The following is a 25,499-nucleotide window of genomic DNA, read 5'->3' on the forward strand; positions in this document are numbered from 1 at the left end:
GGATTCAGTGCCTACTCAAAGAAATGTGTCACGGGGAGATGATGTGAGTAATACATAAAGTAATGACTGCATGGCTTTTATTAAAGGTATTTCATTGTGCATAATGCTTTCTGAAGCAGAAACGGAAAAGACAAAATCCATTATTCATGCATTTTTCATATTCATACAAATATGACTATAATGAAAATTGGTCTTCTGCCATGGGGATAACTCTGAGCCCCTCAGTAATAAAACAAATGTTTTCTAGGACCAGGGGATTTATATACAAAAATCATCTTCACAAAGCAAACTTTGTCTGAAAAACAAGACTCTTATTTTTAAAGGAGCCTTGCTATATTGCCAGGGAAGTTGTATTGTTTATTGACATTTATGTAATGTAATACTTAGAAAACTTAATTATAAAATGATCCTAATCCTCCATGAATGTTTTAATTAATTTATATTTATTCATTTTAAAATTGAATAGAGAAAAATTTTTACTCCCTTTCAATGATCCAAGAGCAATTATTCAGGGCTGACCAATGGGACATGTGGAAAGTATTGTTCTGGGTAGGTACTCAGCTGGTTAGACTTTAAAATCTGCTTATTAAGTATGTGCAAATATATACTCATTTGAACTGTTGAATTAAGCACTGTATGTTTTCATGTAATTATGTTTAGGAAATAGTTGAAAGTATTAGTTGATAGGTTAGCTCTACCTTAATTGATTCATTGTTTTGAAGTAGTTATTGTCTTATAGAACACTATACTCCAGGTGATGGAACCAATAAACAATAGCGTGGAGACAATAGATTTCATCTTTCAAGGGAAAACATTATCAGTGCAATTTTTATTGTATGCCTACAGCATTTTGGTATTATCTAACTTTAGTAATTCAGGAGAACACTAGATACTACAAGAATGTCAGAGAATTTCAGAAGTAGGGAAAACTGGTGAGTTGCATTTGTACATAATCACTTACTAAACTCAGATTATGATCATTGTTTCTCTTCTGCCAGTGAGCTGAAAACTAGGTGCAAATGTGGTTTTGGAGGGATGAGCATAGTGGTAGGTCAACTTGCAGCAAAAGTCTGCAATACTCAGTTCTGCTGTGTCCAGTTAGAATTAACTGATGCAAGACAGCGATACCCACCATCAATGTAACACAACTAGTTTAGAGGCTAGAAAATAAAAGATTAAGTTGTACTTCATTTTTTAAAGTTATCTGACTTCATTTAGGAAACGAGTATACTGTTTATCCTAGTAATAAATCAATATGTATGGTTATCCATAAATGTTAGGCACTTTCCAGGGGAGAAAAGTAACCTCTGGGTATGTTTACCAAAATGTGCACAGAACCATTTCAACAAGGCTGTTGAAGCTGACTTTTCAAACCCCACACCGTAGTGACATCCACAGCTACTGGGTTACTGAATAAAGAGCATGTGTGTGTGCACCTGTGCTCGCTCACTCGCTTTCATTCTAATTTACACAGGTATGAAATTAGTAGATTAAAGATTTCAAATGCTGTTTAATCACTGCAGCTACCAAGCCTAGATTATAGAATTGACAGCTCAGCTTAAAAAGAATCTGATCCAATGTTTTAATTTTTTTTTTTGTCTTTTATCTTTTTCCGTGTCCGGCAACGGATCGCAACCCTCAGTGTTGCCCCCGTACTGGACCGGGGACCGGCAACGGGATTGCAACCCTCGGTGTTGCTCCCGCGCCTCGCTCAGCCAGTGAGCGGGAACCGGTCTGTATGTGGGATCCGAACCCTCGGGTGGGAGCGCCGCCGCGCTTCCCAAGCGGCGCACTTATCCAGTGCGCCACCGGGCTGGCCCCAATGTTTTAATTTTTAAGATGAGGAAATTAATGCCCTTACCAAAAAGTACAAAATTAATAAGAATTGGAGCCCGGATTACAAATTGGTTCTCATGTGATACGTGCTCCATAATTGTCCATTGAGCTAAATAAGATGCATACATTCTTCAGGAGTCTAGTCATGTTAATAGACCCTGGTTTTATCTTTCTTGAACTTTTATTTTAAAATAGAAGTTGCCTTAACCACAGACAAACTGAATAAAAAAATAGCTGTTTAATTGAATCGAACTGGATTATAGAAATTGGAGACAGAGACCTATCTGAGTTGTGGAAAAGGTGACTGTGGAACCAGGATAGGTAAGTAGGGTCCCAAAAGAAAGTGGCTCTTCCAGTCAGTGAGTCAGGGACCAGGGCAGGAGCCATGAGAGTTAAATGGTTGCAGAGGGAAGGTTCAAGACAGCTCAGAGAAAGAGGAGATACCACTAGGTCCTCCACCTTCCCATTGGGTAAAAGATTGAGTTGAATTTACAAGGAACTGAGGACGCAACCTGATCTAGTTGTTGGTGCCTACATAAATCAGAGAAAAGTCAAAGTAGCTTGATTGAAGGACTGTTGCCCACACTGATTCTCAGAACAAACCTAAGAGCAGTCCCAAGGGAACCTCCAAGGAAGGAGTTTATAAAGACATGTTTAGGAATGAAAACCTAGTCCAGTTTCATTGTGATGATGACTAGGAGTAGTATTAGAGAGTGCCTGTACGTGCTTTGTAGCTGCTCCAATGTGTAAATAAAATTAAGTCTTTAAAGTCCTGTAAATAATTTTATTCTTGACTCCTTAACCTTTCAGTTCATCTGTGAGAACAAATGTTGCCTAGAGTGGTTATGTATGAGATATTAAGTCATGGAGTGATTAGTTTCTATTCAACAAAATTAAAATATCTTTAAAAAATAATGGTAGTAAATAGAAAGAAGCTAGTAAGAAAAAAAAATCTGTGATGCTTCCACTCTACCCTCTACCCCTGCTACCTCTTCCTCTACTCCAGCCACACTAACCTCCTTGCTATTCCTTGATATGTCAGGATAAGGGAAAGATGATGGCTAGAGCCTGTGTCTTGTTTGCGTTCTCTGCCTGGAATATTCTGTGTCCTGCTAGCTCCCTCATCTTCTTTAGGACACCTTCTTGGAGCGGCTGACCCTGACCCCACTGTTTACTATTGCCATCTACCTCCCCAGCAACGGGGACCTCCCACCCCGCTTATCATGACGGCTCCTTTTTTCTTCATAGCACTTTTTACCTTCCAACCTAAGGGGTCGTTTATTTATTATGTTTATGGTCTGTTTTCCCCCCAGTAAAATATATATGTTCCACCTGGGCAAGAATCTTTGTCTATTTTGTTTACTTATGTATCCCCAAAGCCTAGAACAGTGTCTGGAACATAGTAAATGTTCAATGAGTATTTTTAATGAATAAATGGCCATATGAATGTTGACTTCCCAGGATAGAAATTTAGAAGTTCCCCCAGATTTAACCCACATGTTGCCCTTTTTAATAATCAGAATATGTTTATAGGTCTTTCATGATATGCATTTCATTTTGGCTAATTTATTTGTCTCTAGATGAATGATATTTAGGGAAGTGGTCTCCTTTCTCCAGAGGCTTCAAATACAGCATCATTAGGGCCAATCTTGGCATTTTAATCCCAGAGAATAGGAGAAATATAGATTAGAATTACAATATTAGTGAAAGAGAGATTATGTTTCTAAGCAACAGAAATTCCATATTGCAGCAAACCATGTCCAGATGATCAGGAAATAATATCAGAGAAAAATTATCTTGTCACTTGGGCCAAGAAGTAGCTCCCTTGAAGCTGACCAAAATAAAGATGGTTGATCTACTATTTCTCTGCCAAATGTTTTTTTTCCAATGACCATGGACAGATAATGGTTAAAATTCAGGGCTTGTTTGTATATTACCCATCAGAAAAGCCAACATATTAGGATTCTGATTTTAGTAGCGCAATAGGCATTTTCCAGAAGGATGCTAACTAACACTGTGATGCACATTCCAAGAAATCTATGAGATAACAAAAAGCAGTCACCACCTGTCTTAATCTGTTTGGATTGCTATAATAAAATACTGTAGACTTCTGTTGTAAACAACAGAAGTTTATTTCTCACAGTTCTGGAGGCTGGGAAGTTCAAGGTCAAGGTGCTGCAGATTTGGTATCTCATGAGGACTTGTTGCCTGATTCATAAATGGCATCTTCTAGCTGTGTCCTTACATGAAGGAAGGGGCAAGGCAGCTCTTTGGGGCTCCTTTCTTTAGGGCACTTAGTCCATTTTGTGCTGCTGTTACAGAGTACCACAGACTGGGTAATTTATAACAGGCAGAAATTTATTTGACTCATGGTTCTGGAGGCTGGGAAGTCCAAAAACCATGGCACTGGCATCTGGCAAGGGCCTTCATGCTGTGTCATCCCATGGCAGAAGGCAGAAAGGCAAGAGAGGGCAAAAATCATTCTTATAACAAACCTACTCCCACAATAACAAGCCTAGTCCCATGATATCAGCATTAATTTATTCATGAGGGAGGGCAGGGTCCTCATGACCTCATTACCTCTCATTGGGCACCACCTCCCAAAACTATTGCTTTGGGGATTAAATTTCCAACACATGAACACATTCGAAACATATCAGGCACTAATCCCATTCATGAGGGTTCTGGCCTCATGACTTCATCATTTCCCAAAGGACCCACCTCCTAATACCATTACCTTGGGTGTTAGGATTTTAACCTATGAATTTCGTGGGACACAAATATTCAGACCATAGCACTGCCTTAAACCTTACCATATGGTTTATCAGGCCTTCTTTAGCCTGCACTCTCATGTCTGAGAGCCATACAGTGCCCTCTTCCTCTTTACCTTACCCTGTTCTCCCCACAAAGATGCCACACTCTGGTAAGGAACACAACCTGTACCTTTAGAAGCCCAGCCTCCAGTACTCAGAGAAAGGTTCAGTTGGACCTACATGCTATCCTTAAAGATCTTCCTAAAATTCAAATTCAGGTAGTGCCCTTCTTCGCTTAAAATCCTGTGGCGATATCTCCTATACCTTCAAATTCTTTGGCTTAGTACAAATGCCCTTTATGATCTGGCCTTTGTTCTGGCATTGATCACATTCTCCATAGTCACTGGTCTCCTGTGAGTCTCACCCACTATATGGTAGACTCCCAGAGGATAAGAATGATCTCTTACTGATTTTAGTATCCCCAGTGCTAGGCTATGGAGGTTTTCAATAAGTATTGATTCAGTGGTTGAATGGATGAATGGAAATGTGATATTGCTAAACCCTAACATGGATGTGTTTTTTCCTTCCCCAAGGACTTTGGCATTATGTTCCTGCACCACCTGGTAACTATTTTCTTGATTACCTTTTCATATGTCAACAATATGGCCCGAGTAGGGACCCTGGTTCTTTGTCTTCACGATTCAGCTGATGCTCTTCTAGAGGTAAACATTTTCTTTCATCTATAAGAATACAAAATCCAGAATTCAGGAAGTCCCCAAGGTCATCAGTTCTTCTGTTATGCTAGATGGTGTTTGGGTATGATAATAAATGACTGCTTTGAAACTGCAGAGTGTTTCTTTGTAGGTTAAATTGGTGAAATGAAACTTTAAGTTAGTATATAAACTTTTATAGAAAAAAGTTAATCATGTTAGCATTCTTTATGAGTAGAATGATTAAAACCTTTCCTATTCCACACTTAAAAAACGAATGATTTTACAATAAGAAAATCATTACTTATTCTGAATAGGTTTTGTTTCTTGTATTGTAAGCTTCACACCGGTTTATCTGAAAATTGTATATAACTCAGTTTGGTTATTGATGGGAGCTGTACATCCCAGTGAAATTTAGTCATCATAGTCTTATTGCCAATACACATATTGTCCAAGTATTTTTACAGTGAAAAGGACATATGAATTGCAAATTACATAGAAACTATGTTTTCTATGTCATATAAGGATAAAGAGTATCTGTGGAAATATTGGTTGCACTTGAGTTAACTTTCTAAACCATTATCAATTAGAAGCCCTCAGTGGTAAAATAAATAAAATAAAAATGATCTAGCATATTTCAAAAGGTAAAGTCCCGAGGAAGATTTTGAGGTGGTATTTACTCTTAATTATGACTCCTGTATAGAGTCACACTCAATAATGTTATCTAATTAAATAAAAATCTTTTGACTTTATACTAAGAAATTTGTATGACTGATCAAAATTAACTTACAAGAATACAAATCTCATGTAGAAATGGGTCTTAGAATCTGTATTCTGGCTGTTGTATTTCTGTTGGTCCACAGTTTTGCCACCTTTGAAGCATTTAATGTTACTGTGAATATAGAAGTGCCTTCAAATAATGATTTGTTATTGTAATATAAGCAGAAATTCTATGACATAAAATTGAATCCACTATAAAAGCAATTAGTTAAGGTGGAAGTATATACAATAGCATTTTATTAAGAACTCTGGTCCTTAAATATTATGAAATAGAAAAATAGTCCTAATGGGCTAGATAAATCAGGTGATAGTTTGGCACTATAATTTTTAAGTGATTCAGGCTAAACTCTATTCAACATATTTTTTTAAAGGAGAAATATAATTAGTATAAGGGCAGTCCCCTGCAAGTTAATTACCATTTGGTTAAATCTTAAGTATGCTTGGAAGTAGAAATATATACAGCAACCTACAGTTTTGAAATCAATCCTGTACAATCAGCCAACTTTAATGCCTTTGGAAATGGCTGGCATAATGCTTGGTAGAGCCGTGACTTAGAAAATGTTAACTGAATTGTCATCTACCACTTTTATGCAGAAAAGAAAAATAATTCAGGAATCCCAATAATGGGGCTTAAAAGCAAATGTTCTTCATCACCTGGATTCTCTTTGACATTATAAAATAAGATTTGAGAATATCCAATTAATGAATGAATTAATATCAAATTAATGTTGACTCTCTTCCAAATGGGATCTATCTATGGCCTAGACATTTCTGGAAAGTTGATGTTTAATGCTTATTTATTGTATTCTGGTGACTGCATGTGAAAGAAAATTACATAGGTCAACTAGCCAGAAGAAGAAGGTACTTTTTGTTGCTTTTTCTAAAAATCAATTTATTTTTAATTGTATTTGTGGGATATAGTGTGTTGTTTCAATACATGCATATATTGTACAATGATTTACATAGGGTACCTAGCATATCCATCACTTACATATTTATCTTTGTGCCGATTAAATTCCTCTAACTATAGTTAGTCTAGAACAGCAGAATTTATTCTTCCTATCTACCCATTCCTTTGTACCTGTTAATCCACCTTTTCCTGTCCCCCTGATCCCTTCCGCTCCCATCCTCTGGTAACCATTATTCTACTCTGTACTTCAACGAGAACCACTTCTTCTTTTTTTTTTTTTTTAAGATTCCACATATGTGTGAGACCATGCAGCATTTGTCTGTGCCTGAGTTACTTAACATGATGGTCTCTAGCTCCATCCATGTTGCTGCAAATGATAGGGTTTCCTTTTTTTAATAGCTTAATAGTATTCCGTTGTTTATATATACCACTTTTTAAAAAATCTGTTCATGCATTGATGGACATTTAGGTTGATTCTGTCTTTTGGCTATTGTGAATAGTGCTGTAATGAACATGGGAGTGCAGGTGTCTCTTTGATATATTGATTTCATTTCCTTTGGTTATGTACCCAGTCGTGGGATCCCTGTGTCATAAGGTAGTTCTATTTTTAGAACTGTTTAGTTTTAATTTTCTATTTTATTTTCGAGGAACTGTTTTCCATAATGGCTGTATTAATTTACATTCCACCAACAGTGTATGAGTTCCCTTTTCTCTGCATCCTCACCAGCATTTGTTATTTTCTGTCTTTTTGATAATAGCTATTCTAACTGGAGTGAAATGATATCTCATTGTGGTTTTAATTTGCATTTCCCTGATGATTAGTGATGTTGAGCATTTTATGTGCGTGCCTATTGACTTCTGTTCAGGTTCTTTGCCTATTTTTTAATTGGGTTGTTTTTTTGCTGTTGAGCTGTTTGAGTTCCTTCTTAATTCTGGATATTAGCCCCTTGTCAGATGCATAATTTATACAATATTTTCTCCCATTTTGTAGGTTGTCTTTTCACTTTGTTGATTGTTTCCTTGGCTATGCAGAAGGTTTTTAGTTCGACATAATTCCGTTTGTCCATTTTTGCTTTTGTTGCCTGTGCCTTTGAAGTCTTGTTCAAAAAAGCATTGCTCAGTCCAATTTCATATAGCATTTCTCCTATGTTTTCTTCTAGTAGTTTTGTACTTTGGGGTCTTAAATTTAAGTCTTTAATTAATTTGAGTTGATTTTGTATATGATGAGAGATAGAGTTCTAGTTTCAATCTTCTGCATGTGGATATCCAGTTTTCCCAGCACCATTTATTGAAGAGGCTCTCCTTTTCTCAATGTATATTCATGGCACTTTTCTTGAAAGTCAGTTGGCTGTAAATACATGTATTTATTTCTGGGCTCTCTATTCTATCCCATTGGTCTATTTGTTTTTATGCCAGTACCATGCTGTTTTGGTTACTATAGCTTTTATAGTATATTTTGGAGTCAGGTAATGTGATGCCTCCAGCTTTGTTCTTTTTGTTCAAGATTGCTTTGTCTATATGGGCTCTTTTGTGGTTCCATACAAATTTTAAGATTGTTTTTCTATTTCTGTGAAGAATGTCATTGGTATTTTAATAAAGATTGCATTGAATCTGTGGATGGGTTTGGGTTTTCATGTTATTAAGTCTTCCAACCCATGAACATGGGATATCTTTCCATTTGTTTGTGTCTTAGAAGGTGCTTTTTCTTTTAACATAATTCTTGGTGTTACACCCAAAGTATTCATGAAATTGGAAGCTCATAATCCTGGATTCCACTCAATTAATAGATTTCGCCTTAGGAATACATTTCTGTCATAGCTCTGTGCTTTACTTAAAGCTCTTAAATTATAGCTTCTGTGGATACTGTAAACAATCTTTTCAAGTTTGACTCAGCTAATTTAACTTTTCAAGAAATAGAAAATCATGTTATAAATTCAGAAGACATCTTCAATTTATAACCCTGTGTATAGATGCTGTGAATTCTATGTATAAATGTTAAAAGAGGTGATAGAGCAAAACTATGTTTTTAGACTCACCTGTTCTTACTTAGAATCATCTGTAAAAAGTAGATCATAAAGGGATGTGATTTCTTCCCAAGACTGATTTATAATATAAAAAGTTGTCACTTAAATCACTGTCATAAATTATTAGTACTTCTCACAGATACTTTGAACATAAGTGACTTTCATCTAGAAAATGACCCACTAGGTAACTTTGAAAATTTTCTCTGAAGAATTAGTTGAAATAACGTGATCTTGACACTTTCTTCATTTCTAAGTTTATGAGAATAAACCAGGAAACTATCTGCCAGAGTATGGCCTGTGCCTATTTAAAGAAAACTTCTAATTCTAAGTAGAAAGAAAGAAAAATGCAGAAAAGTCCCATATATTCTATATAAAGTTTGTGGCCTTAGTATTCGGGACTCATTAAAGGTTTAAAGGATTATTTAGCACTTTCTATTTTGACCTGTTATGCCACTTTTTTTTGGAGCCTCTGACTTGCTAATATCTATAATGCAAGAATTTCTTATTTTTTCTGTTTTCCTGTAATCAAGCATATAATTGAATTTTTCAGGTTGCTGAATATTTTATTAAATCTGTGACAGTCAGTAGTTCTACTTTTGGCTAATGCTGCATTTCACCAACTTATGGATAATTTATGAATACTGAAGTCTGGTGCATGGCATTTCAAAGTAGCAGGCAGTTTTACGTATCTGGTAGTTTATAGGGGATTCGTGCATGTTGAAAGAAACCTTTATTTATCAGTTTAACTAAATTAATATATTATATTCCTTCTTTTTGTAGGCTGCCAAAATGGCAAATTACGCCAAGTTTCAGAAAATGTGTGATCTCCTGTTTGTTATGTTTGCCATGGTTTTTATCACCACACGACTGGGTATATTTCCTCTCTGGTGAGTATGCCAATCTCCTTTCTGATAGGGCCACCCCTTCCAGATAAGCTTTATGAACCATTTTCCTTCTGAATTTCACTCCAAATACTTAGTAAGAGGTTTAAAGATAGTGGGGGAGGGACTCAAGAAATAGCTCGATTTCCTCTTTCAGAAGAGGGTTGCACTTTTTACTAGTATTTCTCATAGACTAGTTAGAGAAGGAAGTGGCTAACAGGTTCTGAAGCCACAAAAAGCTATCTGCCATTTTAGGTACTAGTCTAGAATATGACTTGAGAGCCTCAGCCGTGAAGATTTGAATTAAGAAAGGAAAGATGGCGTTGCAGCCAGGAATATATCAGAGGTCTCCTGTACCAGGGGTTTACAGTGCATTATCCCTGGACCAGCCGCAGCACAAACTTGTTTGAAATGGAAATGATTGGGCTCCACCCCAGACCCACTGAGTCAGAAACTCTGGCGATGAGGCCTAGCAATCTGTTTTGATAAGTCTTCCTGATGATTCTACTATACATTAAAGTTTGAAAACCACTGTCCTGAATAATTCTCTTCATCAGCTGTATTTACAGCTAAAGCAGATGGAAGTTATAACTCAAAAATAACCCCTGAAATTCTTTCTGGCTCCTTAATGTCTAGATGTCTTTTCTTTTGTTAAGAGCTAAGGAAAAGATATGACAGATTTTGATGGAATTTAACAACCCTTTCTATAGAAAATAGGTACACTGTCATTAAGCTTTCTCTAGAAAGCAATTACTTGAACTAGGAAAAAAAGAACCCTCCATATCACACGAAGTCTACTACTGATGGTAGATTTTTTTTTTTCCATTTGTAAAGATGGCTTTGAAAGAGAAATTCAGGCAATGGAAACTGGAGAAAGTAGAGAAATGAAGGGGTGCAATAATACCTTGACTTCCTGCCCTAACAGAAAAATAAAAATAATGAAGTTGGGAATTTTAAGTGAATAAAGTCTGTCACTGGGATTCTGTGAACAAATTACTAACGCGCGTGCAACACACACACACACACCCGGCTTCTCCTTGAGGCTCACAGCCCTTTTGAACACTTCCTTATTAGGAAAATAATTTCCACACAGCAGCACTGTGTGTTGGCAACAGACATGTATAAAATCTCATTATGGTTTAATATGATTGTAGGTAGGAAACATTGAAGGAACTTTGAAAATAATGTGTCTATAAATTATTTCAAGGTTGGAGCTCTTTCAAGATTATTAGCAGAACTAGTGGTAAGATTTAAATAGAAGAAATTCAAACAAAATCCAGGAAATATTTTTCAGAATAATAGAAAGTTTTCCCTACTTAGGATTTCTGAGAACCCGAGTTTTAAAAAATAAGCATCACTATCAAATACTTTGATTTGCCTACTTCCCTTTAAGGGTAGAATTGAAATTGAGATACAGCTTCTCTCAGGTTGGTGTGTAAAAGCTCTTGACATTTAGAGAGCAATTACCTATAGCATAGACCCCAGAATGTAAAAGTTTTGTCCTGCTGCCAGTAAGATAACCCATAGTTATGGTATCTGGTGATGACCCATACTGTCTGCTTAAAAAATCCTTATAACCAAGAACAAAACAAGAGCTTATAATGCGAAAGTATAGGGTTCCTGCTATCATGCCTGTTAGTGCAGCCAAGTTTTTCAAAAAGCACCTATGGAGAGATATTTTATTGCTTATAATACAAGAAAGAATCTATATCCCTGCCGTCATTGTAGTTGTGTGTCGTGTGAATAAAATCCTTTTCACATCTGTTTAGTAAGTTATGTTACTGGATGATCTTTGTTTTGATCCTGATTCAGTTACTAGTATGGACATTGTGATTATTTAAAATTTTAATGCAAACGACAATATCCAATAGTATTTTAAACATTTACCTTAATATTGTGAAATTATTTAAAAACTCCTTTTAGCCTAGGGATTCCTAATAGTGGGAAGGACAGTTCAGTTTACCAGCCGCAGACTTCTCCCCCACACTGCCCCACACTGATAGGAATTCTTCTATTTGATAGGAATTTCCCTGACCAGAACTATTGCTGTAGAGGTCAAGGAAGAAATAGTTTCTTATATTAAACGAAACCTGCATCTATATAACTTCTAGCTAAGGATTCTTAGTTTGGTTTAGAACCCCCTAAAATTGTATGTAAAATGTGTGTGTTTGTATTTTTTTTCCTGGGGGCAGGGTGCATTGCTTTATCAGATTCTCAAAGAGATCTGTGACTCCCTTCCCTCCTCAAAAAAGTACCCTCTGGAAGATAGGCTAATTGTGTTATTTGCAAATATGTCTTTCATGCTTCTTCCAAGTCATTGAAGAAAAGTGTTGACCAGAAAGAACTCCTAGTACACTCCTGAATTTCAATTGCTTGCTAGTCACATGTGGCTAGCATATTGGACAGTGCAGTTCTACAAAAGAACAACTACTACAGCCCGTGGCAGTGATCAGATTGTATACATTTTCTTGTGTCTAGGTATCTTGGTTGCCATTCTTAAATCTGCTGTGCGCTACTGTTCGTATGAGTCACGATAGACAGTGGTTAGCTGGACATTTAAACCAGAGTGGCTGCATTCAAATCCTGTTTCCTTTGCATATTTAACACCTTTTATTGAAGTTTCCTTATCTCTTCCATAGGAATAACGGTGATACCTACCTCATAGGGTTGCTGGGAGCATTAAATGAATTAATATCTCTATAGAACTTAAAAAAAAAAAAAAAGTCCAGTTCATAGTAATTGCTATGTAAGTATACTGGCTTTATTTTGTAGGTGAGATGATCTATTTAACGTGAAAAAAGAGACTTCTTAGGGATGAGTAAGAAAATCAATAGAAGTATTTGGAATGGCTCTAAATAGGTTCAGTTCAGAAAAATATAAATGATAAAATTGTAAAAATACACTTAATCTCACCATGAGTTTAAGAAATGCAAATTACAGCTTCTGGAGATACAAGAGGTCTTCAAAAAATTCATGGAAAGGGCCGGCCTGGTGGCGCCCTGGATAAGTGCGCCGCTTGGGAAGCGCGGCGGCGCTCCCACCCGAGGGTTCGGATCCCACATACAGACCGGTTCCTGCTCACTGGCTGAGTGAGGCACGGGGGCAACGCCGAGGGTTGCGATCCCGTTGCCGGTCCCCGGTCCGGTACGGGGGCAACACTGAGGGTTGCAATCCGTTGCCGGACACGGAAAAAGACAAAAAAAAAAAAAAAATTCATGGAAAGATTCATATATCTTTTAACTCTGTTTCCATGAACTTTTTGAAGTACCCTCATGTGTACAAATTAGTGTTTCTAGAAGGTAGGACTGAAATCTGGGATGGCAGAAGTCTCACTTGTCATATACACCACTGGTTCTTACAGGTGGCTGCACAGGAATACTCAGATCTAAAGTATGACTGAGACTCCATTTATGCCCCTTGGAAATTCTGATTTCACTGGTCTTGGTGGAGACTGAGCATGGTTTTTTAAAGCTCCCAAGTGATTCTGCCATGCAGCCAGGGTAGAGAACCACTCTTCCAATTCTCTTGACTCTTTATCCCTACATGTGTTTACTGTCAAAGATATTAATATAGAGAAATGTCAATGATATAACAAGTAAAAGTCAAGGCATAATTTTAGTGCCTCATTTTTTAAAATTTACAAACTTTGAAAAAAACAAAGTAAATTACATTTATGGCAAGTTATCTCTGGGTTGTGGTTGTATTAGAGATGATTTCTTCATACTTTCTCTGTTTTAACCTTTCTAAGTAAACATTTTAATTGAAAATCTTTAAGATTTATGGTCTTCCCTCTCACCTAGGTAATTAACCATCTACAGGAGTAGAGATTTGTTTTTGCATGTGCGTTAGCAAATTAATTTCTTATATCAACTTTACTGAAATGTAATTACAGGCCATAAAATTCACCCTTTCAAAGTACACAACTCAGTGGTTTATAGTATATTTACAGAGCTATGCAGCCATCACCGCAATCAATTTTAAAATATTTTTATCACCCCAGAAAGATAGATCACCCCCATTAGCAGTCATTCTGCATTCTTCTCTCCCATCAGACCCTGGCAACCATTAATCTACCTTCTGTCTCTGTGAATTTGCCTCTTCTGCACATTTCATATAAATGGTTTTATACTGTTAAAAAGCTTGAGACCTGTTAAATCTAACAAAGTTTATATGAGCAAGAAAAAGGTTGAGATTGGCTGAGGCTCAGTTGCATGTTTAGGAGGGTATACTCTTGAGCTAGGTTACACCTTGCTCGCACATCAAGCTAGCTTGCAGTTCAGTACATATGGAAGCCACTTTTGGCCAAATGTTATCACTCAAGTATGGAGCCCAGTTTAGGCCAAATTTAACAATACATGTAGTCTTTTGTGACTAGGTCCTTTCAGTTAGCCTACTGTTTTTAAGTTTTTTTCCAGATTATAGCATGTATCAGTACTTCATTCCTTCTTATTGCTGAATAATATTCTGTTGGATGGATATAGCACATTTTATTTGTCCATTCATCAGGTGATACACTTTTGGGTTGTTTCCGCTGTTTGGCTGTTATGAATAATGTTACTCTTAACATTTGTGTACAGGTTTTTGTGTGAACACGTTTTCAGTTCTCTTGGGCGTATTCCTAGAAGTAGAATTGTTGGATTACCTTGTAACTGTGTGTTTAACTTTCTGAAGAACGAAACTCTTTTCCAAATTTGCAGAAGAATCATTTTACATTCCCACCAGCAATGTATGAGGGTTCCAGTTTCTCCAAGTTTTTGTCAACACTTGCTATTATCTATTTTGTTATTATATTCATCCTAGTGGCTATGAAGTGGTATCTTACTATGGTTTTGATTTGCATTTCAAATCCCTTACCCATTTTTGATTGGGTTATCTGTCTTTTTATTGTTATAAGTTTGTTTTATATAATTACATATCTGGTAAGTCCATTATCAGATATATAATTTCCAAATTTTTTCTCCTTTTCAGAGGAATTTTTTACTCCCCTGATGGTGTCCTTTGAAGCACAAAAATTTTTAATTTTGATAAAGTCTAATGCACTTATTTTTTCTTTTGTCACTTGCGTTTTTGGTGTCATATGTAAGAAACCATTGTCAAATCTGAGGTCATGAAGATTTACTCTGTTTTTTTCCATAGAGCTTTCTAGTTTTAACTTTCGCATTTTGGTCAATGTTCTGTTTGGGGGTAATTTTCTTATATGGTGGGAGGTAAGGATCCCATTTCATTCTGGTATGTGAATGAAGTCATCTGCACCCCATTTCTTGACTAGCTATTGTTTTTATTACGATCATCTTCGTCATATAACTCCAGTGGAGCAGACTGTTCCTTGTCACATTACTCACTTCATTTTTACTGGCTTTGATCCATTTCTGCCACTTGGAATCACACTATTTTATCTGTGGTGTGCTTCCTATATTGAGTCATTCCTCCTGCCTAAAAAACCAGGAGGTAGAGACACATATTTGTACAGCCCTTTCTCCTTCTCCCCAGCCTGGGATGCTGTTCAAGGAAATGTCCAAGGTGATCATTTCAGTCAGGAGGATGTCTGTGGTGTTCTCTCTCTCTCTGTCTCTGTCTCTCTCTCTCTCTGTCTCTCTCTCTCACACACACATACACATATCACCAAAACAGATCTTACCATGTTTTTCCTTTCTGATAGTATCACTGTCCTTTGTGGCTTCCTGTGTAGATGGCCTCAGCCAATGCCAGGGCTTGCTGTTCCCAGCACATACATGCCTTACCCCAGAAAGTGCAACTTTTATATCCATTGTGTGCTGCCCTTTGCCCTGCTAAACTGCCCGTCTGTTTGGGAGAGAGGGTAATTAAAGTACCAACCCCTCCTTTTGGCCATCAATGCCCTGCACACAGTCTCACAACAGAATCCCTTGCCTTGCCTGTTGTCATTCCCAGTCTATCCAGGATTGGGGAGGAGAATGTGATTTGGGAAGAAACCTTCATTGTCAAATAATTCACTCACTGCATGGATAATACCGGTGGAAGGAAACCCACCACCTCTAAAGGCACTCTTTTCTGCCACAAGCTGTCAGTTTATCTCCTGATACTTTCTGCCTTTTGTCCTAGTTCTGACCCTAGAGCTATATACAGTATGTAATTCTTTTTCTGTACCACAGCTCAGCAAGTGTTATAAAACAAAGAAAAACTTTTATGCCCCTCTTACCTGTTATTTTTGTCAAAATAAACATTATAAATTCCTTCAGTCACCTTTTCTCTAGCTTTCATGTTTGTCTCCTCTGATTCTGAATTTTATTGTATCAAATCATCTATGAAAGTTATATCATTCTTCAACATGTAAGCCTCTCTACCATTTGTATTAATAATACTTTGTTATTTTGAGTTAATACTCTGATAATTGTACCATATAATGACTGACGTAGTCTTGTTAATAGTATTATGGTTTCCTCCAGTTATATGAAGGTAAACTTTGCAGAAGCATTGTCTTCTCACATTTTACTGACATGTAAGACTCTGGAATCATAACTTCATAATGTGACTATCCTGAAAGCCAAGAAAATTGGTGTATGTTTCCTATTCTCAGTGATAACTTTCCTCTGTCATAATCACACAGCTGTTTGCCAGAATCTGAGTAAACATGGATGGGTTTATACTGTATTAAGAGTTTTACTACTTTACTGGTTTTATCAAATAATAGAATTTTCAGCAGATGGTTTAGGACTTATCTTATAGGAATTATTTTCTAACATATTCTTAGATAATTTGATTATCCCTTTGTCAAATGACATCTGTGGATTCAGGAATTTTCACTGTTGATGCAGTAAGCAATGGACTTTCATATTAATACCTTCTCCAGAAGTATGCTTATTTATTCAATATGGTGTGCTATATATGGTCAGAAACAAATTTTATCCAAGCCTTTAAATAGTTTGAAAGATTTGGGGTTGCAGTTGGTATTCAAAAGCTCCAATAATATATACTGGAGATATTTTGCACTACTGTTACCAAACAAGTAATCACTGGTACCCCAAATACATGTATCTTCTTAATCTAGCCATCATTCAGAAAAATAGTGTTAAAAACCTAAATATTGTCTCTTGCATTTAGATTTTTAAAAAATTATGTCTGATTAGTTCCCCTGAACTCAAACACCTATGTATTTTAGCCTGTTCTTCATAGTTGAGCGGTCAATGATTTGACCCTTTTTGACAGTAAACAACTTACATCATTGTAAGCTGTTACCATTTGTATGGATCTGCATCTCTCTTTCTTATATCCCATTTGGGTGTAGTCTCTGAAGTTCCTAACAATTTCCCATATTTTATGAAGCTGTGGTTTCGACATGGTGTAAAGTAGATTGTGCTGAGACTCATTATAGCATCCCTCACAATGCCTTGGTCACAATGGCTACTCACTGCCTGTTGTGTGAATTAGGTAGTCTAATTCTGAGTGGTCTCACATCTGTTTTCTTAGTTGTTCTCCCTAAATCTTTGTGAAGTCAGATAGATGCAGTTTCTTCCTCATTACACAGAGAAAACCAACTCATTTAGTCAACGATTCACCCAGGCTCTCTGGACTCTGGTCTCCTGTTATCAGTTCAACTCAACGCGTACTTCCTAGGTTCCGTTTGTTCTTCCTACTATACAGTACTACCTTATTTAAGGCCGTAAAGCAATTGATGAGATACATTTTTGGTAGTTGTTAAGTAAAAAAGAGTCATTTAAAAGTGATTGCCCCTGTCATTCCGCCCAAGCCAAGATACCGTATTGTAAACACCATCATCTCTCAGCAATACATTCGATTCTGGTCTGAAAAAAAAGCAAATCCACAAAAAAACCTGAACGGGAAGTGGCATTGTGCAGTCAATAGGAAGACTGCTTGTTTGAGTCATGGTTCTCCCCCTCACTGTGTCTGAAGACCAGTGTATAATTTCTCTGCACCTATGACCTCTCAGTAAAGTAAGAATAATAGCAAATACTCTACCGACCTCACCAGAAATGTTAAGGTTCAAGTGAAACATTTTTTGTGGCAGTGCTTTATGAACTATAAAGTATTTTATAAATATTAAGCATTTTTCAAAATTTGCACTTGCTGTTAAAGATGGAAATTTTCATTATGGACAAGGGTTCAGAAATTTTGATTACGTTTTATAATCTCCAACTAGTCTAGATTAAGAAACCATAACCACAGTTACTTTTAAAATAAAAATTTTAAATTCTGTCTCAGTTATGAGTCCGAAACTGTCTTGTTTTAGTCACTTCTGTTCTCAGTCCTCAGTGAGCATATAATATTGAACATGTACCAGTTTGTCTTATTCCCCCAAATCCCAAGTGATTGTACCTGCCTTGAGCCACCAGAAGGGAGTATTACTACTCACAGAATCTCACAGAATTTCATAAAATGCAAGTGTGCGTCAGGTTAGTTCTCTCCTCATAAGTCACAGATTCACAACTCATTCAAATAAGAATGGGCATACCACAACTGCCCGAACCTCCTCCTGTGACCAGATAATGACTCCACATCTCCATTCATGTCCCACAAATGCCAGCACCTTGCTTCCGGGAGGGCTAATCAAACGTGTACCCAGTGATCTGCTACCGTTCAGACAGAGGCATGTACCTTCTCAGGATGTTACTTTCTGTTGATCCCTCCCCTGCAGAGCAGGGGAATTATTTGTGGATTTGTACTCTCAGATGGTTTCTGCAACTAAAAAACAAGAGATTACGGAGGAGCCTCCATTGTTATTTTACCATTTTCCATGGTAAGATTTGAAATGCATCCAGATGCACAGAAGCATATCAGCTTTTTCTCTGATTTATTTTTCAAAGTATATTTTACCAAAGTAGTATGGCTTATATGCTTTTCTGACCAGCTGATAAACAGATTAGTCTCACAGTTCAAAAATCTGGAAAAGCTGATTTTTTTTTTCTTGGAATCCCTTGACAAATTTACGCTGAAATTTGCCTTGGTGCTGATCTGTGTTAAATGTATGTGAAAGATAAAGGATGAAACCTGACATCTTTTGGCCATTAGGTATTTTGGTATGTTTTGAATAATACTTACATCTATTAGTGTCAGTTAATACCTTTATAAGGTAGAGTAGAGTTAGATGGAAATAATGTGTGTTGAGATGTTTTGTCTGTTTTCATGTGAACATAATAATTTAATTTTAGGATTGAGGGCTAGACCAGGAGTCCACAAACTATGGCCTGTAGGATAGAGCAGCCCGCACCAGTTTTTGAAAATAAAGTTTTTTTGGAACCCAGCCTCGCCCATCTGTTACATAATTGTCTTTGGCTGCTTTCTGCTACAATGGCATGGTTGAGTAGTTGTGACAGAGTTATGGCCTGCAAAGCCCAAAATGTTTACTGTCTGGTCCTTTATAGAACAAGTTTGCCAACTCTTTAGCTAGGCCATTCAGAATTAGTCTGGTGAGTAAGAACATAAGGCAGCGGGGGAGTGATGTAGTAGATGTATTTGGCCTTGGGATATTCTCTAGAAGTGCTGTTTACCTTAGGCCAAAAAATATGCAGGTATTCTTAACATTGTGTGTACGGGGGTGGGGGGTAGACAGAATGTGCTCCCAAATAGGCTTTTTCCTTTCATGACTTACGTCAACAAAACATATGCAGTATCTTAGTAATGCTCTCCACACAGAATTAGTGTCTTGAAGTGTTCCTTCCCTCCCTCCCTCCCAATCACTGCAGAGAATCCTTTGTTGGGGGAAAAGAAAAAAATAAAAAGATTGTTTGCTCAGAGTATCATAAAATGTGTTTACATACCACCTATGGAAAAAAAATCAGTGTGGCCTTTTTGTCTGTTTTAAAAATATGTGAGTATTATAATTAAGTCTAATGCCAGGACCAGAAACTTGAACATATTTGATCAAGGGTCTCTCTTATTTGAGAGAACTCATGCTTTATAGAAAATGCTATCACACATGAAGAACCGCTGACTGTGTTTCTGTTGGCCTGCGTTATTATGAGGCACAGTTGTGTACAGGGCCAGTCCTTTCCCCCCTCACTTCCTCTCACCTCCCTGACTTTGGTCCCTAGGTCTCTCCTGCCAACTTGCCACTCTGGTCCATGCTGAGCTCCTCTACTGTCCAAACTCAGCCTTGGACTGGCGTGTGCCTGCCCTTTACCGGCTTCCCTGTCCAGACCAGTAGCTGAGGCATCCCAGACCCTCCCTGTAGGATCCCAGTGTGCAGGGCTGTATGGCACTGTCAGCACAGGCCTCCCTGCCTGTGTCCTTTCATTCACAGAGCCTCTTCCATACCTCTGAGTGTCACCACAAGGAGACAGAACCCCAGCATCACTCGCATCCCTAAAGTCCTCCTGTACTTTGTGGGGGTATGTCTTATCGTATATTATCGTTTAATTTTCTATGTTTTTATGTCTTATGTCCCAGTCAAGAGAGCAGATTCCTCATAGAAAAAGAGCCATTTCTTCTTTATTGATCTATTTAACACACTCCACTGTGAGCCTGTTGTGTGTCAGGCACAGTGAGGGTTTTGGGGGCGTACATATTGATTAGGTCCTGCGTTACTCCGTTTCTGTTGATTATAACAAAATACTTGAAACTGGGTGATTTATAAAGAAAAACGAAATTTATTGCTTACAGCTCAGAGGCTGGGAAGTCCAAAGTCCAAGGAACACATCTGGTGGTGGCTCACATTGCAAGATGGTGGAAGTAGAGCGAGAGAGAGAGGCAAAGGCAGACTGTCCTCTTCTTTTAAAGCCCTCAGAGCCTCGCCCCTGACCACCACTTTTAATCCATTCACTACTGCATGGTCCCACAATCCAATCACCTCTTCAAAGTTCTACCTTTCAATTACCATAATAAGATTTCCCACCCTCTTCACAGTCACAGTAGGGGCTAAGTTTCTAATACGTAAAACTTGGGGAACACGATTCAAGCCTCAGGGAGTTTGGGGAGGACATAATTCAGTCCACTACAGGTCCTGAACCCAGGAACATCCAGCACTAAAAAACCATCAATAAATATTTGTTTAGTGGATAAATGAAATTTTAGAATTTCCCATGAAGTTTGGAATACTCACAACTGAGACTTTGCAGCCCACATGCATCTTTCCTAATGATACAGAATAGGCCCAGTCAAAGAAGACAAAGATGACAGTGACTTAGTAGCTTTCAAAGTAGCTTTCAAACACAGCAGCATTCCAGCCACTAAATTGTTTTGATCAACGGGATTTATAGAAACAGAATTGTGCCATTGTTTAATAAATACTGCCTTCATCCACAATAGATCATAAAACAGAAGTGCTCAGTTTATAATGTGAAATGTCAGTGAATTGGAAATTAACAGGAGATAAATATGCTGTGTATAAGGAAAATCAGAAAACAAATCGATATGCTAAAAAAGGCAAACGGCAGCTAGCAGCCTGGCCAGGGGCTTGGTGAGCATTTGTTGCATGGTGGATCCTACATGAGGATAGAGAGAGGAAGGAATGGACAGGATGTGAACTCACACCCAATTTTCATAGACCATGGTGTCTTAGACGACTTTGTATCCTGCACAGTCCCAACCCATACTTTAAATAGAGTTGTTGCAAAATAAATAAGGAATTTGATTTGTTGGTGGCTAATACATTGTGTTGTGATCTTTGAGTTATATATTTAGTAGTTATGAAGAAATGTGGTATACAGCACTCATTGAAGTATTTATTAAAACTTGTTCAAAAAGACCAGGAGAAATATGTTCAGAGAAGTGATTCTGAATGCATTCTATTTTTTAGTAGCCGTATAAGAATGGCGAGACTGAAACAATTCCAAGTGTTTTTAAATTCTGAGAGATAAAGACTACTATTTTGATTACTTAATATTTTTAGATTATATTTTTAATTGAAATACAAATATAGCGAAATGTATCTAAGGAAATGGAATCATCTTTTAACTGTAATTTTACCACGTAGTAGGGTATGCTAATCAAATAAGGAATTATTTGGGCTATTTCCGAAAATAACTTCAGGGAGTGCTCTGAGTCACTTCTGTTCCAGGCTAGTCTCCTACCTGCTGCACCTGTTGTGCTCTACAATCGTAATTGGTGGCAAGGATGTCAACCTAAAGCAGCACATGATTGTGAACCATGAAATAGTGGTAAAATATTTTTCAATGACTTTATTATTAGGTGTTTTGCCTGATAACAAGCAAACAAAACAAAATAAGGAAAAATTTCTAGTTCTCATTAACTAGAATATTTCCATTAATCAGTATTTTAATCCACCAAATTTTCCTTATTGATAGCCCATGGAAATAATAAGGCTGTTTTATCTCTTGTCCGCTACTGAAGGGCAAACACCATGATAAAGCAATGAACTCTGTAAGTTAATCTTAGAGTACCATGTGAACATGTCCTATTCAGTCAATTCAAAAGGTATGTGAAGCACTAAAGGAATTTTTCTTTGTGCACAAGTTCCTTAAATTACCTCCCTTTCCCAGAACACTACATTATGTTAGGAGCACAATTTGCAAAGTCAGCACTTATAAAAAAGGGTCAGAACCCTTTCCTGTGTGTTAAGAGTACACTGTCTTCCAGAAATGTCAGGTGCTTCATAGAATAGGTTACAGCTGCCATGAAGAGTTACAGAAGAAAGAGCTTGAATGTCTAAGTAATGAATTATTCATGTCACTTGACCTCCTTTTATCTTTTCTCTTCCTAGCCATAGGATTGCATTTCTTTCAAATTATGCCTCCCCCACCCCATTTAAAAATTTAATTTGATGTTTAAGTCCCCTACTTTCAGTAACAATCACATATCACTTTTCTGAAATACCCTTGTAAAGGTATTTGTTTGATAATCATTCATTTCCTTGTCACCTTTCTCCATGCAAGAGTGAGTTCCAGCAGGGCTGGGACTACATCTCATTCTCCTGTTATATACCCAGTACCTTGTGCAATACCTGGTGCTGACTTATCTTGCAGTAGATGCCTATGATTTATTGTACATCTTAACTTAGAATTCACTTTCATAGGGGTGTTCTTCCTAGTTGTTGTTTTTTGTTTTTTGTGGGTTTTTTTTTTTTTACTTATTTTAATCAAATGATATAACCCTTTTTATTTTCTTTCTCCCAAAATCGTGGAGAAATATTCTAAACGCCACAGTAATGCTTACTTAACTTCTCTCTTCTGCTGAGCCCACATATCCTAACTAATTCCTGTGCTGTTATTTGCCCACCCTACGTGTGTTTCTCACAGCTGCTGTTGCTGGGATGAACTCTCTTTAAGGCCTGGTGTAGGAGACTGGCCTTTGGGTGGCTACATTGGACACACTGACTTGTGACTTATCTTTTTTTTTTTTTAACTTGATCTCTGTCCATCCTTCAAAAGTTTGGGGAAGATGATGAAAATTGCCTTATTCTGAAAATAACTGCATGCACAACTAGTGTCATTGTTTAGTTTTTGTCTTTGGGCCTACTTTTTCCCACAAAGAGGTGAAGTGGTGCCCAGCTGTGTGTGTATGATACAGATAGATAAATAGATATAGCTATTCGATTATATATGAGAATATCATATATGTATATCAAATAGCTGTATCTAGTATCTGTATTTATATAGTATATATAAATAAAAACCATACAGTGAAACTGAATTTTACTTACACTTACCAGCATCAGATAAATATCATACTAGCTGCTTCCATGAGTTCATGGGGCCTCTCTTTTTCATAATTAAAATGTAGTGAGACTATCGATAACAATCCTAATTTTCCTGCTGTCAAGGAATAAAATTGAATAATATATTTGACACATAAGTAAGGGCCTTAATTGTGTTGAGATTTTGGGTAAAACAATTCCATTGCATTTACATGAAAACGCTGTAGTTTCATTAAAACTGTATTTTGCCAGCACTTTTTGTGCCTACACAGTCTTGGTGCTACAAATGGGCATGAAACTTGCATGTCATCATTTACAACTAGGATTAGGATATACGTTCCTGGGCCAGTATCTTGAGAACTTTGAAAAATAGCCAAGTAGATTTCCAAATCACATGAGAACAGATCCAGACTGTTTTCCACTAAGCAAAGAGGAAAGATTAACACTCTTCAAATTAACACTCTGTCTCTGTTCTGGTATACAGTGACAACTTGCTGCTGCTTATTGTTTCTGCATCTGAGACCTTCTTGGCAGTAAAAAAAATGATGCGCTTTCCCATTGGAGAAGGGGGAGAAAATTTTGACAGTAACATATGACAGTTACTAGAGTCATCATTTAACCAAATGAATATCTTATAGTAGAAGAGCAATATATAAAGTTATTTTTTTTCTAAGATATAAGCAGCTCAACTCCAGCACAGGAAGAAGACTAAGTACATTCGTGGCCAGTTCTTGCAGCAATAACAGAAGTCTCTGATGATTATGAAAATAGCTTGAAAGAAAGTAAAGTGAAACATGATGTTGGTGGAGGGGTAGGTAGGGGGTGATAGAGGTCTCGCCTGAGAATCTGGGTTGAAAGAGACACATGATAGAAATCTTTTCTTATGTCTGATGTAGTTTATGCTCAGGAAATGTTCTCAGGCCTTCTCTTTCAATTAATCAGAAATTTTTTTTTTTTTTTCTTTTTCTTTTTGTCTTTTTTCATGTCCGGCAACGGATCGCAACCCTCAGTGTTGCACCCGCACCTCACTCAGCCAGTGAGCGGGAACCGGTCTGTATGTGGGATCCGAACCCTCGGCGGGAGCGCCGCCGCGCTCCCAAGCAGCGCACTGTAGCAGTGCGCCACCGGGCCGGCCAGAAAAATTTTTGATTGACAATATTTTATATATTTTAATCAATATTATTCAGAAAAATGGAGGGGTCCATGATATCAAATACTGTAGGGGAGATCAAAGCAAATGAGACCACTGGTCATATGAAATTGTGTACATGCTCTTCTTCATCTGTAAAATGGGAGAATTGGCATAAATGTCAGATAACTTCCTGTTACTTTGCCCCCCACAGATTTGTCACCCACTTCCCCTGGGTGATGGAGATGCAAAGGATTACTCAAACCCACCTCTTCTGAGCAGTGAGGGACCCCAATGTGGTTAATCTCCCGCTGGAACCCTCAAGTGAGAGGCAGCCCTTCCTTGGGAAATTAACCCCAAATTGGGGTTCTCTTCCTGCATTTATTTTCCAGACCAGGAAGTTACAGGAAGAGAACATAGGTGGGGTTATAGTGAAACAAGTCAGATGACATTCCATTAGACAATTAAGTGGTCCTATCAACAAAAGCTTGATCTTAGCAAACATTCTTCTCCCTCCAGCAATTTTCCAGTATCTTTACATTTCAATCAGTAACTAGTCTGTCCTTGAGCCAGCAACCTTGCTGTGCCACAAATCTTTATCTTATACCAGAGACTTTATAGCCTGAGGAAAATTTCCAGTCCTCCACAAGGTCAGTATTTGAAACTGCAAGGCTTTGGAAAACCAGGCCCTGTCAAGTACATTTGCTTTAAGAATCTTTTACAACTTCCAGCTCTAACGTTTCTTGAGTCTGTGATTTGGCAATTACAGATGTGTTGGTGACCATTCAGTAAGAGATTTTTATGGAGTGATTCCTGCAAGGGATGCTGGGGGGTGCCATGGGAGTAGGTGGTGAGCAAGAACAAGAAGAGACAGTGTACATAGACTGC

General features: G+C 37.5%; 1 protein-coding gene across 4 annotated transcripts in view; it reads left to right on the forward strand.

Moving 5' to 3' along the window:
- Nucleotides 1-25,499, forward strand: part of CERS6 (ceramide synthase 6) — a 286,287-nt gene that overhangs the window by 224,867 nt on the left and 35,921 nt on the right. For 3 of the 4 annotated variants that reach the window (XM_008589359.1, XM_008589294.1, XM_008589425.1), the window contains exons 7-8: nucleotides 5,183-5,311; nucleotides 9,794-9,900. In XM_008589359.1, the coding sequence (XP_008587581.1) occupies nucleotides 5,183-5,311; nucleotides 9,794-9,900 (236 nt within the window). The remainder of the gene's footprint in view (nucleotides 1-5,182; nucleotides 5,312-9,793; nucleotides 9,901-25,499) is intronic. The other variant, XM_008589489.1, reaches the window with a different exon arrangement.

Source organism: Galeopterus variegatus, unplaced genomic scaffold (genome assembly GCF_000696425.1).
Source record: "Galeopterus variegatus unplaced genomic scaffold, G_variegatus-3.0.2 Scaffold12, whole genome shotgun sequence".
NCBI lineage: Eukaryota > Metazoa > Chordata > Mammalia > Dermoptera > Cynocephalidae > Galeopterus > Galeopterus variegatus.